The following is a 19,294-nucleotide window of genomic DNA, read 5'->3' as shown; positions in this document are numbered from 1 at the left end:
TGCTCCAGTTAACTAGATACATCGCTTTTAATTATTTTGCTTTCTATAGCATGAGTTATAAATGTTTGGCTTTAATGAAAGGACAACCTAAGGAAGGAGGAGGGCAGTGGGATTTAAAGCAGACTCTAATAAGATTCAGCCACCAGTTCCTGCACAGCCTGATAACTAATGCCCAGGCTCTGAGTCCTCTTTTCACCTGCCCATAGTGCATTTCCTTCATCCCTTTGGAGTTTCCTGTCTAACTTTGATTTTCATTTTTGCAGGTTTGGATTTATTCTTCATAAAGATGAAGCTGCACTACAAAAGATTGATCTTGAAACCATGTCATACATCAAGACTATTAATTTGAAGGACTATCAATGCATCCCGCAGTCACTAGCATACACACACTTGGGAGGATATTACTTCATTGGCTGCAAACCCGACAGCACTGGGGCAGCTCCCCCACAGCTCTTGGTGGACGGTGTCACCGACTCAGTCATTGGGTTCAACAGTGACGTGACGGGCACTCCATACGTCTCTCCAGATGGACACTATCTTGTCACCATCAGTGACGTGAAAGGTCTTGTGAGGGTCCAGTACATCACCATCAGAGGAGAAATACAGGAGGCTTTTGATATTCACACTAATCTGCACATATCTGACCTGGCCTTTCAGCCATCCTTTACGGAAGCCCATCAGTACAACATTTATGGTAGTTCAAGCACACAGACAGATGTGCTCTTTGTGGAGCTTGCCTCCGGGAAGGTTAAGATGATAAAAAGCCTTAAGGAACCACTCAAGGCAGAAGAATGGCCTTGGAGCCTGAAGAACAGACAAATCCAGGACAGTGGCTTGTTTGGTCAATACCTGATGACTCCTTCCAAGGACTCTCTCTTTATACTTGATGGACGACTCAATAAATTAAACTGTGAGATCACTGAAGTTGAGAAGGGAAACACAGTCATCTGGGTTGGAGAAGCCTAGAAGCCCTGTTAAATAATTATTAAATCAAGAGTTTTCCAATACACTGCACTAATCCATTATTTAAATTTACAGTTTAACTTTCTAAGTTTGTATCCTAGCCAAACATCAGTTATTTGGATGGCCCAAATAAAATAGTTTTTTTTTTTTTTTAAACAAAGACATACACAATTATTAATATTGGTTGATTAGAAATAGTTAACACAATATTTAATGAGAAACTATTTAAATTATAAGAACCAAATCTACTGTTATGTTTTTTTCCAATAGAATAGGGATTTAAATAATTAAAAATAACTCAACTGCAGGGAATTTCCAATGAATTCTAAACACCATTTCATCTTGAGGGTTATTAATCTATTTTTTTTTTCTGTCCTTTTAGTATGCTTAAACCAGAAATAAAAGATGTTGTAGAACCTTAAAATTCTTAATTCAAAATATTCTGTCCCATCCACTGTTTCTAATCTTTCGTGCCTTGAAAGGAATGTCACAAGAGGAAAAGGAAGGCTAAAAGCTGCATACGGACCACTCTCATCACTATAAATTTCTTGTCATTTAAAGAGAAAAGTTGAACATCTTTTGCACCAAACCCAGCCTTCAGTCATTTGTCTAACCCTCAATGAAATATCATTTGAAGACATAAACTGTCCTTAGGCTGTACACAGGTGACAAATTCTATTTGACACTCACTGTATAATCTGCAGCATGCTATGGAAAATGGGGAGGAAGGGAGGAAAATAATTATGGTAATATGTTTGCAGTGTATTCGTGACTCATTTTGCTTTCAATCACGAGAGTGCATTATATTTTTAATGCAAGTTTGTCTGGGATGTCAACTGCTTACAAATATCTCTTATTAGTGGAATAGACTTTTTTGTTTCTTATGATGTAGTCCAGTGTTGCATTAGCAGGAACTTTTATTTCCAAAATAGAAGCATTATTTGTGTCTGCTTAGAGTAAACCACATTTAGGGAAATTAACAGCAGAGAGAAAAAAAACTGACTAGAGAACTGATGAGTATTAGCGGTTTAGGACAATTAGTAACAGAAATTGGGAATTAGGGGGTAGCACCACAGTGGTGAGAAAAGATGTACTTCTCTATCGCCTTTGCTATTTAAATATAATCCATCAAAGGACTCATTCCTTAATAACTTTCCCAAATGACTTCTGCTTAACTCCTATGTAATCCTTAAACAACTCTCTCACTGTGTGTCAAAGTTCAAAACCTAACTAATCCTCTTATTTGAGACACTGCATAGAAGTAAAAATCATTGCTTTCATTTTTCAGGGCAAATAAAAGGCCAGTAGAAGTGCATTAAAACTAGTAACTTGGTTTATTGAAATAAGCAGATTATTATCCAGGCTTAAAGTAAAAGCTTACGTTGTTTGGAGAATCTTTTTACTTATTATATTTTTGTTTTATTGTTGCTAAAAATGCTAATGTACTGTTGAAATGACCTCCATTTCCTGAAGGTAATCCAATAATGTCTTTTTTAAATACAAATTTTACTCAAGCTTAATTGTGTAAAACTGCTTAGAAACCTGAAATTTTATAGTGTGTACTATCTTATGTATATATAGCATCCTGAACTATGTGATAACAGTAGATTTATTCTTAGCTTAAGGAAACATTATGGGAGGCAGATTTAATGGACAACAGAAGTTAGCTTATGTTTCTACTTACCTGCTTTCCTTTTTAGCAATTTTCTTCTTTGTGAACATGAACCACATAAAGTGGCTGTGACCTAATGATTTAACCTAAGTCTGTCTCATACACCCTTCTTTGGTAGCTTACACCATGTGGCTGCTTTGTCTGTAGACACTGCTTGATAAAAGAGAATAAACCTCTTACATTTTAACCCTTGAGAGTTCAGTCAGTGTTTTAATGTGAATACCCGTGTTTGTTTTGTTTTTCCTCCCAGTGCTTCAAACACAGACTGGTTTATATCCCCATTGTTTTGAAAGTGATGGGATGGGGTAGAAGGCAGGTAAAGTGAGACCAATCAAGGAAAGACAACTTAGCTTCATTATATCATTTCTAAGTTGCTCTGTCACTTCATATTCATATGTAAAGCAAGATATTTATCCTTTTAAGATGTCTATTTCATTAAAATCCCTTCTTGTGTATTAAAGGAATGAATGAATATCAGAATGGAACATAAACATAGACTTAAATCCCCTTTTCCCCACATTCTTACACTATTAACCACACAAATACTAAGCCCCCCTTTTTAACAGTGTAATGCTTAAAATATTGACATTTGTGATACTTTAAAAAAAATAAGGAAATGCAATACTATATTTTCTAAGATAGATATTTCTTTCTTCAGTGGTAGAGAGAAAAAGTAAGAGCCGGCATACAGGGCATCAGCATTGCTCTATACACATCTTGATAAACATGTATTGAATATAATGATCTCATCAATAACTGGGTATGTGTGAAAACTGAACATGAAGAAAAACTAGAATAAAAGATGACATCACTGCTCTCTAAAATGAATAGATTTTTAACAGACAGGATAAAACAGCAACAAGGTAGCCAAAAAAATATGACATAATTTTGCTGCAAATTATCTGGTAATATTGTGTGATAACCATAACAGGCATGAAGTAAGAAAAGGTGTGAAACCAAGAATGGAAATAGAACATGGGGAGGTCTTTGAGCAAAATTAACTAGAAAAAGTTAATATTTATGTAAAGAAGGTGGTAATTCATGAAAAATGGATTATGATCAGATGTTGGAGGGAGGGAAGTGAAGAATAGGGCTTCCCGGGCGGCTCAGTAAGTATAGAATCTGCCTTCAGTGCAGGAGACACAGGACCCCACGGTTTTAATTTCTGGGTTGGGAAGATCCCCTGGGGAAAGGCATAGCAACCCATGCCAGTATTCTTGCCTGGAGAATACCACAGACAGAAGTTGCAAAGAGTCGGACATGACTGAAGCAACTGAGCATGAAGTGAAGAATGAAACAAATTGAAAGAGTCTAGACTTAATCCAGAGAGTAGGAACTCAAGACTAATTTTTAAAAGGAGAAAGAACAATGAAAACACTTTTAACATTTTTTATTTTCTAATATAATGAAGATTTGAGAGGAAATTGGAGAAACTGGTATCAGTTGGGAGGCTACTGCAGAAAATGGAAGTTTATGATCTATAATATACAACAAGATGAAACTCAACATTAAAACTCAACCTTAAGAAAACTAAGACTTTGGCATCTTGTCCTATCACATCACAGCAAATAGATGGGGAAACAATGAAAACAGTGAGAGACTTTATTTTCTTGGGCTCCAAAATCACTGCAGAGGGTGACTGCAGCCATGAAAATAAAAGACACTTGCTCCTTTGAAGAAAAACTGTGACAAGCTTAGACAGCTTATTAAAAAGCAGAGACATTACTTTGCCAACAAAAGTCCATCTAGTCAAAGCTATGGTTTTTCCAGTATTTATGTACGGATGTGAGAGTTGGACCCTAAAGAAAGCTGAGCACTGAAGAATTGATTCTTTTGAACTGTGCTGTTGAGGAAAACTGTAGAGTCCCTTGGACTGCAAGGAGATCCAACCAGTCAATCCTAAAGGAAATCAGTCTGGAATGTTCATTGGAAGGACTGATGCTGAAGCTGAAGCTTCAATACTTTGGCCACCTGATGGGAAGAACTAACTCATTGGAAAAGACCCTAATGCTGGGAAAGATTGAAGGCAGGAGGAGAAGGGGACAACAGAGAATGAGATGGTTGGATCGCATCACTGACTTCATGGACATGAGTTTGATCAAGCTCTGGGAGTTGATGACGGACAGGAAAGCCTGGCATGCTGCAGTCCATGCAGTCGCAAAGAGTTGAACATAACTATGCAACTGAACTGAATTGAAGATAAGGCATGTTAAGGAAATATACTTGAAAGGGTAACTGAATAAATATGGATGATAAAAAGAGAAAAATCAGTTTCCCACATGGTGCTAATGGTAAAAAAACTTGCCTGCCAATGCAGAAGTTGCAGGTTCGATCTTTGGGTCTAGAAGATCCCCTGGAGGAGGGCATGGCAAGTCACTCCAGTATTCTTGCTGGGAAAATTCTGTGGACAGAAGAGCCTGGCCGTCCACAGTCCGTAAGATCGCAAAGAGTCACACATAACTGAAGCTACTTAGCACACAAGCATGCATATAAGACAGGGTGTGTTAAGGAAACACGCTTGAGATGGCAACTGAATAAATACGGGTGATAAAAAGAGACAAATCAGCAGGTCTCAATTACGACACCAGTGGTAAAAATATGAGAGCCATGAAAGAAAAGAAGATTGGGAGAGAGAAGGAGGGTTTAGATAAAAGACAAATAAGAATGATGGACATGGAATATATTTCCAGAGTAGTGTCATCATGTATTATAGCAAACTAATACAATTTTCAGGCATTATTCCATTGTCTGTCTAATAATATAAAAGTAAAATAGAAGTGTTTTTTAAAAAGTATAATTTTAGAATCTTGGCACCTTTAAGACTCCCACTCAAAAGGTCTTCAGAGGGTTTTCTTTTAAAACAATAAGTGAACTTGACTGGATTTTACATTAAGTATTTCAGATTTTACAGAATGAAACAATATGCTTAATCATATTTGACAGCTTATCATATTATGCAAATTTTAAAAGTGAAAAAAAATTCAAGAACAATATGACTATCATGAAAATTAACATGACTCTAACATGAAATGTACACCCCAAATGTCACAACTCTAAGAACTCATAAGAGGTCACTTCTAATGTCATTTGTCCATGCATCTACCATTTAGCTATTCTTCCTGTGTGAACAGGTAAGAAAAAAAAGCAATATCTTATCAAAAGCCTATTTTCATTTTTCTTCCAATCACACTCTAATATCATTTACCTCTCCTTGGAATCTTCAAGCATAGAAATATGCTTTCAAAATCATGCTATATAAATTCATGATTGTAGACTTGAATCATGGTAACCTTTTCACATCCTCCTAGAAGGCTAAATCTTAGCATGGGAATATGATTTTGTTTGTTTGCTTGTATTTAATAAATTATATTGTCCTATTAGTAAACAGAAAAGCACAGTTTCTCAGTAATAGTCGTCAACAAAATATCCCTGCCTCTGTCGAATATAATGAGTGCCACACAGCTATTTCACAGTAATGTGCAGCTAACAGTTGGTGAATTAGAAAAGTTTTCAACATTTTTCTTTTATACCAGCTTTCAGTGATGATAAAATTGTCAATGTTTTGGGACTTGTGTTCAAGTTCATAATTAAATTTTGCACATAGAATAATTTGGTTGAAACTGAGAAAGAACAGACTGAAAAATAAAATATGTTGTTCTAATAAATGTCTTGAAGACTGTCTCTGCATGTGCATTTTGCCACTTTTAAAAGAAGATTCAGAATTGTCTCAGTATCGAAAGAATATACTGCTACTTCAATTTAAAATCTGTTCTTCCTATTCATGTGTATAAATTATTTTTGCATTTCCATGAAAAACCACACTGTTTTTTTACACCTCGAGCTACATACTTCAGTGTTACAAAGTCCAAGTGAAAAGTCCCATGATAATCATGAAAGGGACTCTCCATATATGACAATATATAGCTATTACAAATGAATAGTCATTGAATTACTCTTCTATACCTCTGCTTATCTACCTACTTTACTTTCTTTAATTTTTTAAACATTTCTTTAATGTGGACCATTTTTAAAGTCTTAATTGAATTTATTATAGTATTGCTTCAGTTTTATATTTTGGGTTTTTGGCTGGGAGGCACATGGGGTCTTAGCTAGCCGACAGTGATTAAATTTGCACTCCAGTGTTTCAAGGCAAAAATCTTAACCTCTGGACCACCAGGGAAGTCCTGCACACCTATTTTCAAACAAGTTTTGCTTCTAATTCAAGGTTCTATACTTTGTTCAGAATTCTTACCAAAGTATAACAAATGTGCCGCATCTGAACTCGGGAATAAAGTATTGTTCATTATTTTCTTTAGATCAATACACATCTTGATATATTAATTGTCTTTTAGGAAAATAATTATTATTATAGGTTGAGCAAAAATAAATATATCAATTAGATTAAGGATAGTAACATATGGTATGCTAGTTTTATGTAGTTTAAAAAATTTGATTGTTGACAGAAATATGAAATGATTTTGTTTTCTGTATCCTGGTAGAAATATGCCACACATCGTGCAGGGTCACATAATGTGGTAGTTAGAAACCACACTGGTGTGTGCGTGCTTGTGTCTCAGTTTGGGCATATGAAAAAATGGAAGCATATCTGACAATATTGGAGAACTAAATTTTAACATTCAAACATATCTTGTTGGTACTTTGAATTTTCTCTTAAACCTAGTATAAGATTTATTTAAATATAATTTATCATACATAAGAATCTAGCATAAGTTTGTAGAATGATTTTAGGTCACAGAATCTTGTTCTACACACCCATATATATGTTTTTTTAAATAATCAACTGAAAATGAGGATATAACTTCAATCTATGCAATACCTACTAACTATAGCATCCATGTACATGTAAAATATAAATGACAGAGGAGTAAGAAAAATCAAAGAAACAAAAGACTAGTGAGTCTTGACTCTGGAGACTCTATTAAATCAGCTAAATTAAGGCTTTGCAAGTATGTGTAGCAATAATGTGTGTTGTTACTAGCTCAGTCATGTCTGACTCTTTGCAACCCTTGGGACTTTCCAGGCAAGAATACTAGAGTGGGTTGCTAGTTCCTTCTCCAAGGGATCTTCCTGACCCAGGGATTGAACCTGTGCCTCCAGTGTCTCCTGCATTGGCAAGTGGATTCTTGCCAGTGGTGGCTGGTGGCTCAGATGGTAGAGAATAATAAGTACTGCTTAATAATGTAATGCTAACATCTATTTTGGAGGGCTCCAAAATCACTGCAGATGGTGACTGCAGCCATGAAATTAAAAGACACTTGCTCTTTGGAAGAAAAGTTATGAACAACCTAGATGGCATACTGAAAAAGAGAGACATTACTTTGCCAACAAAGGTCTGTCTAGTCAAAGCTTTGGTTTTTCCTGTAGTCATGTATGGATGTGAGAGTTGGAACTATAAAGAAAGCTGAACAGCAAAGAATTAATGCTTTTGAACTCTGGTGTTGGAGGAGACTCTTGAGAGTCTCTTGGACAGCAAGGAGATCCAAACAGTTCATCCTAAAGGAAATCAGTTCTGAATATTCATTGTAAGGACTGATGCTGAAGCTGAAACTCCAATACTTTGACCACCTGATGCGAAGAACTGACTCATTTGAAAAGACCCTGATGCTGGGAATGATTGAAGGCAGGAGGAGAAGCAAATGACAGAGGATGAGACGGTTGGATGGCATCACCAACTCAATGGACATGAGTTTGAATAAGCTCTGAGAGTTGGTGATGGACAGGGAGCCCTGGCGTACTGCAATCCATAGGGTCACAAAGAATCAGACACTGAACCGAACTGAACATCTGATGAATACATATGCATATAAATATATATTTACATACATACAAAAAGCTATTTTCTATATATATATAATGGCTTCCCTGGTAGCTCAGATGGTAAAGAATCTGCCTAAAATGCAGGAGACCTAGGTTCGATTCTTGGGTCAGGAAGATCCCCTGGAGAAGGAAATGGCAACCCACTCCAGTATTCTTGCTTGGGAAGTCCCATTGACAGAGGAGTCTGGTGGGCTACAGTCCATGGGTTACAAAGCTTCAGACATGACTGAACGACTAACATTTTTACTTTTCACTTTCACACATATATATATCCAAAAATCACTTCTTTGATATTTCTTAACAATTAGTAGTACTTTTTAAAACCAACTACAGACTCAAATTTAATAAAGAAAAATAATATAGAAAACATTCTCAATTCATTGGAAATAAATTGAGAAATAAAATTTTCAAATAAATTAGCTATAAATATGTAAATAAGAAAATTAGTAAACATGTACAAGTATTCAAAACAGGACTTTAAAAAAGGAATCAAATTGAAAGGCACAGAATCTATGGATTCTATTAGATGAAAATGAAGCAACATAATTCAAAAATAATGAAGCTTCTGGCATTTGCTAGAAAAAAAGAAATTTTCAAAGAAAGCCCCTCCCACTCTAATAAAGAGAAAAAGTTGGAAAATTGTCAAAATCAAAATTTTGCCTGAGCATAGTGTAGAGCTAGGTTTGCAAGTTCAACAGGTAAACTCATTTCTAATGAGGAACAAAGAATTATTTAACCCTGGTAGTCTACATGAAAGCAGGCAATAGTAAATCAGCAAAAAGTTTAACAACTTTTTAAAGGCTCATGGGGGCTACCTTATGAGTTTGGAATGGCTGGGGCCAGGGGCACAAGCACAGGAGGAGTTCATACACTCAGTATCGTTTCAGATGGCATACAAGGTCAGAGGCAGGCAGGAGACTGGAGGCAGCTTCCCTGGAGGTGCTGTGAGTCAGGTGACCAGCTGCTGTGGGGGGCTATCCTTGTGCCCTTGCTAAGACTCTTCACACCTAGGAAGCCAAATGTTAAGCCCCTAAAGGAAGGGGCAGCCATCTTTCTCACCCCCAGGAACAGGCAAGAACTCATTGTTTCCAAGAGTGAAAGCAGACCCTCTGACTCTGATGTAGGGTAGCAAGCACTCAGTGTCTCAAGACACAGGCAGAAAGAATGCTCTGATGCTGGGGGAGAGGCCAGAAACCTGGTAAACCTGGTCAGGAGACCATGTAAAGAACTGAATTCTACTTACAGGGACATTGTAGGAAGTTTTATCTTTTCTTTTCTTTCTTTCTTTTTTTTTTTTTTAATAAACTCTCATTTTTCTGATAGTAGTAAACTCTCATATGTCTCCAGCTGCCTTCTTAATACATTTGCATATATTTTCCACCCTCTTATTTTATATTTGTATCTTTCAGTTTGAAATATGTTTCCTTTTAACAATATGTATCTGGATCTTTTCCCTTCCTACCTGAATACATCTGCACTATGATTGGATTATTTGATCCATTCACATTGAATGCATTATTATTATCCTTAGAATTACATCTTCCTCTTATTTATTTATTTTTAAATAGGTCTCAGTTCAGTTCAGTTCAGTCACTCAGTCGTATCTGACTCTCTGCGACCCCATGAACCACAGCACACCAGGCCTCCCTGTCCATTACCAACTCCCGGAGTCCACACAAACCCATGTCCATCAAGTTGGTGATGCCATCCAACCATCTCATCCTCTGCTGTCCCCTTCTCCTCTTGCTCCCAATCCTTCCCAGCATCAGGGTCATTTCAAATGAGTCAGCTCTTCATATCAGGTGGCCAAAGTATTGGGGTTTCACCTTCAACATCAGCCCTTCCAGTGAACACCCAGGACTGATCTCCTTTAGAATGGACTGGTTGGATCACCTTGCAGTCTAAGGGACTCTCAAGAGTCTTCTCCAACACCACAGTTCAAAAGCATCAATTCTTTGGCACTTACCTTTCTTTATAATCGAACTCTCACATCCATACATGACCACTGGGAAAACTATAGCCTTGACTAGACGGACCTTTGTTGGGAAAGTAATGTTTCTGTTTTTTAAAATGCTGTCTAGGTTGGTCATAACTTTCCTTCCAAGGAGTAAGCATCTTTTAATTTCATGGCTGCAATCACCATCTGCAGTGATTTTGGAGCCCAGAAAAATAAAGTCAATCACTGTTTCCACTGTTTCCCCATGTCTTTCTATTCTCTTCTTTTACTTTACTGCTTATTTTTGAATTGGGTGACTATTTTCTAAGGTTACATTTAAATTCCTTTCATGATCTTTTCACTGTGTGAAAAAATATTTTTGTCTTTGTTGCTTTAGGGCAACATAATTTTTAATTAAACAATTTAATATTAATTTAATATTTTCCCTTTGTTGCTTTTGAGTCCTGTCTCAGGGTCTTTTATGATCTGGTTTTCCTTAGTGTCAGTTTTCCTGGTTATTTCTGAAAAATTAACTGACCTATGATTTAGCTCCTTACCCATGTGGAACTACCTGTTTCTTATTTGGTTACCTCTAAAATCTATTGTTTTAAAAGAGTCTTCAGGTTTAAGTCCCTTTAAACTCTGCTGTAGAAAAGTCAGAATTTAAGAGAACAGATTTGTTGCTCTGTTCTTTTTTTTTTTTTTTTTCAATTGTATTGGTTTTGCCACACATCAACATGAATCCGCGACGGGTGTACACGTGTTCCCAATCCTGAACCCCCCTCCCGCCTCCCTCCCCATACCATCCCTTTCCCCTACCTTAATGATTTGCAAAATAATCTGAGTCATATATCTGAAACTGGTATTGGAAATAGTCCCTCCCTACTCTCAGAGTGACCCTCCGGCTTTGTGAGCAGGGCAGTGGGTAGGAAATGGTAGTTCTCTGTTCTTTTAGATCCTAGGATTTTCTTAAATTGTCTACATTAAACTGCACAATGTAGCATATCATTAACTTTCTGATCCCGTGATCATCACATGAGCACTTCCATTCCATTCATCTCCAGTCATATCTGCTTTTCTTTTCCTTTAGAATATTATCTGTAGTCTTGAATCTTTACACTTGCTGGTCCTTTTACCTGGAGCACTTTTCCCCAATCATTCTTACAAATTGTCTCTTTACTTTCTTCACATATCTGCTTACCAGTGAGATTTTTCTGACTACCCTGTTTAAAATTTGAAATGATCTTCCAGAATATGCCTATCACATATGCTGATATTTATTGCCATAATTGAATCAATATCTAACATGCTACATAATTTATTTTCTGTTTATTATCTATATAACCCTATCCAAAACATACATACTATGCAATCAAACAAGAACAGGAATATTTGTCTGTTTTATCTATACTGCAAACAAAAAAGGGTGTGTATGCAGTAAGCACATATTAGGCAGTAAATAAACATATGGGAGATGATTGGATTATTATTTTAATTGGACTCAAAGTAGTTTTTGGAGCATATGTTGAACTTTCTGATAATCTCAAATCATTATGCAAAAATGTATGCCTTGAATGTTATTAAACTGTGATAATTGAAAGTAGCATTATTCAGGCAGGTGTTTTCTATTTAATATTCTCTAACTCTCTAAAGTATTAGAGTTAATAGACATAATGAACATTTGGATAGATGATGCTTTTTTAAACATTTTCCATCTCAAATTAAATGTAAATGCTTATGTAAACAAGATGTTTGCTATGTTAAACAATGATCCCTTTCATATATAATTAAAATCCAAATTATTATGCATTATATTTATTTAGTTATAGAGGCTGTTGGTCCTTTTTATATTACCCATGACACAAAGAGCATGTTTATATGAAATAAATAAAAGATGTTGCATATATAGTATTCCAGAAAAATATCAGTATATTTGGGGATATTAATGTTTAAGTTTTAAAATTAACTCATCAAATAAAAAGTATACCATTTATCACTGAAAGTATCTACAACTTTATTAAAATTTCTGTCAACAGTGTGGTAAATTTATGCTTACTCCAACATCCAACATGAAATAACTTGCTTTTGATTTATCTTACTTGTATGTATTATGCATAAAATTTTTCACTGTTATTCAACTATATTCATTTTCTTCTTTTGTTCTTACCTCAGTTTTGAATTTTGCTGATGTCAGTTATAATTATCTGAACTGAAAACCACCATCCAAAAAAGTTGTAATCTTTAAAGAAAATTATAAGAATATATTATATATATATAAAATTATAATATAATATAATTATAATATACTAGTTATACTTGAAATACTTAAGTATGTTACTTAGAAATTCCATTTTTTAATTCTTTCAGAAAATGTCTAAGCTCAAGTTTTATTCTTTAAAATATTTACCCATTTAAACTTTCCTGGGATTTTTTTCCCCCATAAGATCTATTATTATTATGTCAAAAAACAACGTTGGAACTGAACATGGAATAGGAGTGTTTCAAAATTGGGAAAGGAGTGTGTCAAGGCTGTATAGTGTCACCCTGTTCATTTAACTTATATGCAGAATATATCATGTGAAATGCTGGGTTGGATGCATCACAAGCTGGAATCAAGATGCCAGCAGAAATATCAGTAATGACAGATATGAAAACAACAACTAAATGAACTAGAGATATGCAACCTTCTAGGAAAAAAAAAAAAAAAAAAGAGAAAGAGAAACCCAAGTAAGATGGTAGGTGTTGCAAGAGGCATCAGAGGGCAGACACACAAACCCTAATCACAGAAAACTAGTCAATCTAATCACATGGACCATAGCCTTGTCTAACTCAGTAAAACTAAGCCATGCCATGTGGGGCCACCCAAGAAGGGCGGGTCATGGTGGAGAGATCTGCAAGAATGTGGTTCACTGGAGATCAGATCAGACCAGATCAGTCACTCAGTCATGTCCAACTCTTTGCAACCCCATGAATCACAGCACGCCAGGCCTCCCTGACCATCACCAACTCCCGGAGTTTGCTCAGACTCACGTCCATCGAGTCAGTGATGCCATCCAGCCATCTCATCCTCTGTCATCCCCTTCTCCTCCTGCCCCCAATCCCTCCCAGCATCAGAGTCTTTTCCAATGAGTCAACTCTTCTCATGAGGTGGCCAAAGTACTGGAGTTTCAGCATTAGCATCATTCTTTCCAAAGAAATCCCAGGGCTGATCTCCTTCAGAATGGACTGGTTGGATCTCCTTGCAGTCCAAGGGACTCTCAGACTCTTCTCCAACACCACAGTTCAAAAGCATCAATTCTTCAGCGCTCAGCTTTCTTCACAGTCCAACTCTCACATCCATACATGACCACTGGAAAAACCATAGCCTTGACTACACGGACCTTTGTTGGCAGAGTAATGTCTCTGCTTTTGAATATGCTATCTAGGTTGGTCATAACTTTCCTTCCAAGGAGGAAGCGTCTTTTAATTTCATGGCTGCAATCACCATCTGCAGTGATTTTGGAGCCCAGAAAAATAAAGTCTGACACTGTTTCCACTGTTTCCCCATCTATTTCCCATGCAGTGATGGGACCGGATGCTATGATCTTCGTTTTCTGAATGTTGAGCTTTAAGCCAACTTTTTCACTCTCCACTTTCACTTTCATCAAGAGGCTTTTTAGTTCCTCTTCACTTTGCCTTGATTGGAAGTGGTCCCCTGGAGAAGGGAATGGCAAACCACTTCAGTATTCTTGCCTTGATAACCCCATGAACAGTATGAAAAGGCAAAATGATAGGATACTGAAAAAGCAACTCCGCAGGTCGGTAGGTGTGCAAGATGCTCCTGGAGATCAGTGGAGAAATAATTCCAGAAAGAATGAAGGGATGGAGCCAAAGCAAAAACAATCCCCAGTTGTGGATGTGACTGGTGATAGAAGCAAGGTCCGATGCTGTAAAGAATAATATTGCATAGGAACCTGGAATGTCAGGTCCATGAATCAAGGCAAATTGGAAGTGGTCAAACAGGAGATGGCAAGAGTGAACGTCAACATTCTAGGAATCAGCAAACTAAAATGGACCGGAATGGGTGACTTTAACTCAGATGACCATTATATCTACTACTGTGGGCAGGAATCCCTCAGAAGAAATGGAGTAGCCTTCATGGTTAACAAAAGAGTCTGAAATGCAATACTTGGATGCAATCTCAAAAACGACAGAATGATCTCTGTTCGTTTCCAAGGCAAACCATTCAATATCACAGTAATCCAAGTCTATGCCCCAACCAGTAATGCTGAAGAAGCTGAAGTTGAATGGTTCTATGAAGACCTACAAGACCTTTTAGAACTAACACCCAAAAAAGATACACTTTTCATTATAGAAGACTTGAATGCAAAAGTTGGACGTCAAGAAACACCTGGGGTAACAGGCAACTTTAGCCTTGGAATACAGAATGAAGCAGGGCAGAAGCTAATAGAGTTTTGCCAAGGGAACGCACTGGTCATAGAAAACACCCTCTTTCAACAACACAAGAGAAGACTCTACACATGGACATCACCAGATGGTCAACACCGAAATCAGATTGATTATATTCTTTACAGCCAAAGATGGAGAAGGTCTATACAGTCAGCAAAAACAAGACCAGGAGCTGACTGTGGCTCAATTCACGAACTCCTTTTTGCCAAATTCAGACTTAAACTGAAGCAAGTGGGGAAACCACTACACCATTCAGGTATGACCTAACTAAAATCCCTTATGATTATACAGTGGAAGTGAGAAATAGATTTAAGGGACTAGATATGATAGAGTGCCTGAGGAACTATGGACAGAGGATCGTGACATTGTACAGGAGACAGGGATCAAGACCATCCCCATGGAAAAGAAATGAAAAAAAGCAAAATGGCTCTCTGGGGAGGCCTTCCAAATAGCTGTGAAAAGAAGAGAAGTGAAAAGCAAAGGAGAAAAGGAAAGATATAAGCATCTGAATGCAGAGTTCCAAAGAATAGAAAGGAGAGATAAGAAAGCCTTCCTCAGTGATCAAGGAAAGAAATAGAGGAAAACAACAGAATGGGAAAGACTAGAGATCTCTTCAAGAAAATTAGAGATACCAAGGGATTATTTCATGCAAAGATGGGCTCAATAAAGGACAGAAATGGTATGGGCCTAACAGAAGCAGAAGATATTAAGAAGAGGTGGCAAGAATACACAGAAGAACTGTACAAAAGATCTTCAAAACAAAGATAATCACGATGGTGTTGTCACTGACCTAGAGCCAGACATCCTGGAATGTGAAGTCAAGTGGGCCTTAGAAAGCATCACTATGAACAAAGCTAGTGGAGGTGATGGAATTCCAGTTGAGCTATTTCAGATCCTGAAAGATGATGCTGTGAAAATGCTGCACTCAATATGCCAGTAAATTTGGAAAACTCAGCAGTGGTCACAGGAATGCAAAAGGTCAGTTTTCATTCCAATCCCAAAGAAAGGCAATGCCAAAGAATGCTCAAACTACCGCACAATTGCACTCATCTCACACGCGAGTAAAATAATGCTCAAAATTCTCCAAGCCAGGCTTCAGCAGTACGTGAACCATGAACTTCCAGATGTTCAAGCTGGTTTTAAAAAAGGCAGAGGAACCAGAGATCAAATTGCCAACATCTGCTGGATCATCAAAAAATGAAAAGAGTTCCAGAAAATCATCTACTTCTGCTTTATTGTCTATGCCAAAGCCTTTGACTGTGTGGATCACAATAAACTGTGGAAAATTCTGAAAGAGATGGGAATACCAGACCACTTGATCTGCCTCTTGAGAAACCTGTATGCAGTCAGGAAGCAACAGTTAGAACTGGACATGGAACACCAGACTGGTTCCAAATAGGGAAAGGAGTACGTCAAGCCTGGCATGTGTTCATGGGGTCACAAAGTGTTGGACACTAATTAGTGGCTGAACAACAACAATATCTTTTAACTGTAAAAAATAAGGCATGTTTAATAGTTGAATTCTAAGAAAAATGCAAATAACACAGAGAACTATGGGAAAATTTATATTATGTGAAATGTGTAGAATATATCTAGGTATGAGAGACAGTCATCTATAGACCTTACAGTAAAGACATTAAATTTCAGAGCTTAATATTATTGTAAAAGTGTCTAAATAAACAATATTGATAATGGGATAGATATTAATTTGACTTATAAAATGTCTGGGTTGCAGTATAAGGTGTCCTACGACTGTATTTGTATTAGGCCTATTATTCCAGTGCTATTAGAAGAAACTCCATTAAATCCTACTGGACTTAGAAGTATATGTATGTCATATTTGGTAAGAAAAACATTCTTTAAATGAAAAGTAGGTTTGTTTACTACTGGCAGAAACTAAACTCTTGACTAACCTAAACTAAACTAAACGCTGGGTAAAATTACTATACAACTTAAGTTGTACATTATAAAATGTTTATTATCTGATATACTGAATAAAACAACTGAATTCCACAGCAACCCACTCATAGAACAGAGAATCAACCCTAGTCTAGACAAGCCTAAAATACTGGGGCCTTGTTGAGCATTGGCCCAATTTACTTGCAAGTTAGACTTTCACTTGCAAGGTGAAAAAAAATCAAGAACACTAGAGCAGGGGTCCCCAACCTCCAGGCCATGGGCCAGTACCTCCTGTCAGATCATCAGTGACATTAGATTAGAAATAAAGTGCACAGTAAATGTAATGCACTTAGTCATCCCCAAATTATCCTCCCACCCCTGATACAGAAAAAATATCTTCCATTAAATCAATCCCTAGTGCCAAAAATGGTTGGGATCTCTGCACTGGAGACTGTATCATCAGCCTAGTGTCACCCCAAGAAAGGTGAGTTACTGTCCCTATTCCCAGTTCCAGAAAGTAATCTGATGTTTGTCACAAGAGAAAAAGGAGGCCATAAGAATAGATATAGCTCCAAAATTACCTGCAAAAACCCTGACTTTATTTGAAACAGAATGTGAGGAAATTAAGGTTAAAGAGCACTCTTAAAAATGGTAAAGATGTCAACTGTAAGCGATTGGTAACTCTACTTACAATTTACAAAGTGAAACTGGGGTCTGAGCCTTCTGTAAAACTTTAGAGGGGAGACCTTAGGTTTCAACACCATATATTGGTAAAATGTTGATGCTCCACCCACCTTACCCAGAGCTGCCAGAAAGGCATTGGAAACTGTCAGTCTCAGAAAAGTCAAGAAAGACTAGTGAACCACTCAGATAGAAACACAACCTTCTCTACCAAAAACATGACTGGGAAGGTCATTAAGCAAAAAGCTCAGTGACTACCACAGTTAACACTTATCCAGAAAAAGAAAAATCCCTCCCCTTCAATCCACTAGATTTTGAGTTTCGTCCTGCCTTAAGAGCGCCAGAGAGCACACTTTTCCTTGAATGGAGTGCTGCTGCTGATCCTCTGTGATGAAAGGGGACTTGAAAAGCTGTTACACCTGCACCCACTTCACCTCTGAAAATGTGTCCTCCACCATGGGAGTCTAATCTGTTGCAGCCCCCTCAAGTTTTCTATTGACCCTGGATGTTGAATTGCCACCTGCTTGCTATAACTTAGGTATTAAAATTTCTTAGCACTTCATAGTTTGTATTAATCGTGCATATTAACAAATCAACTCTTTGTTTAACAGACACTTCCAAAAAATAAAAATAAAAAAAAGTTTATAATTTACAAATTGTAGGTCAACAGTTTTACTAGAGAGAATCAGAGAAATGCACAGGTAAGAAAAGCTCCCCCACCTCCAACCCCAAGTTCAGAGCAAATCACAGAGATGAATCATAGAACTTCGGAAAAAAAACTCTGAATGTAATTTGAGCAGACGTTTGAGCAAATTGTCCCCAGGCAGGGTTTGTTGAAGCAATAGTGAATTCAGCCAGCAATTACTGGAGCCTAGTAATTTGGTATGATATGACAAAGACAGATTAATACAGAGATCAGACAAGGAAACAGTCTGAGAGTGTCCTGCTAAAACCAATGTCATTCAAGAATGATTGTGGAAATGTTAAAGGCCATACCTTCTGTGCAGTAGCATTAGACTTCAACTTGTGTGAGTGGACTATCAGTTCAGTTCAGTCATCCAGTCATGTCTGCCTCTTTGTAACCCCATGGACTGAAGCAAACCAGGCTTCCTTGTCCATCACCAACTCTCGGAGCTTGCTCAAACTCATGTCCTTCGAGTCAGTGATGCCATCCAACCACCTTATCCTCTGTTGTCCCCTTCTCCTCAATCTTTCCTAGCATCAGGGTGGACTATATCTCACTCTAATAGTCCAATAAAGTCATAAGTGAATAAAAACTACAAGAAGCTCTGTTAAACAGTATGTGGATTTGCTATGTTATCTAAATTATCTTACTTTTAAAAACAACAAAAACATACATACAAAGGAAAAAAACGTGACTTACATTAGGGGAGGGGTAAACAGAAAATATTTTGGGCTCCAACTGTTTTACTGAACAAGCAGAGTTTCAAAGCAGCTGTTTTAAAATCTTCAAAGAACTAAGAGAAGCTATGCTTTAAAAACATCAAAGGAAAGATAATAACAATGTCCTACCAAAGAAAGAATAGCTGCTTGGGGCTGGTGCACTGGGACGATCCAGAGGGAGGGTATGGGAAGGGAGGAGGGTTCAGGATGGGGAACACAGGTATACCTGTGGCGGATTCATTTCGATATTTGGCAAAACTAATACAATATTGTAAAGTTTAAAAAAAAAAAAGACAATTTTTTTTAAAAAAGCTGAATTTCTAGAGTTGAAAAGTACAGTAACCAAAAACTAATTCACTGAAAATAGATTCATAATGATTGTAAAATACTAAGAATGATACAATAGAAAATAAAGACAAAAGAACACAGTCTAAGATAAAAATGTTATATCA

At 37.0% G+C, this 19,294-nt stretch overlaps 1 protein-coding gene and 1 pseudogene across 3 annotated transcripts in view; both read left to right on the top strand.

Annotated features, from left to right (window-relative positions):
* Positions 1-966, top strand: part of FSTL5 (follistatin like 5) — an 875,401-nt gene extending 874,435 nt beyond the window's left edge. For all 3 annotated transcript variants that reach the window (XM_070385610.1, XM_070385609.1, XM_070385608.1), the window contains one exon: positions 264-966. In XM_070385610.1, coding sequence (XP_070241711.1) covers positions 264-966 — 703 coding nt within the window. The remainder of the gene's footprint in view (positions 1-263) is intronic.
* A 13,187-nt stretch (positions 967-14,153) lies between these two features.
* On the top strand, positions 14,154-17,993 carry LOC102276803 (securin-like; annotated as a pseudogene).
* Positions 17,994-19,294: the final 1,301 nt, after the last annotated feature.

This window comes from Bos mutus, chromosome 17, assembly GCF_027580195.1.
Source record: "Bos mutus isolate GX-2022 chromosome 17, NWIPB_WYAK_1.1, whole genome shotgun sequence".
In the NCBI taxonomy this organism is placed as follows: Eukaryota; Metazoa; Chordata; class Mammalia; order Artiodactyla; family Bovidae; genus Bos; species Bos mutus.
The sequence above is the reverse complement of the archived record's forward strand: the minus strand, read 5'-3'. Positions and strand labels throughout refer to the sequence as shown.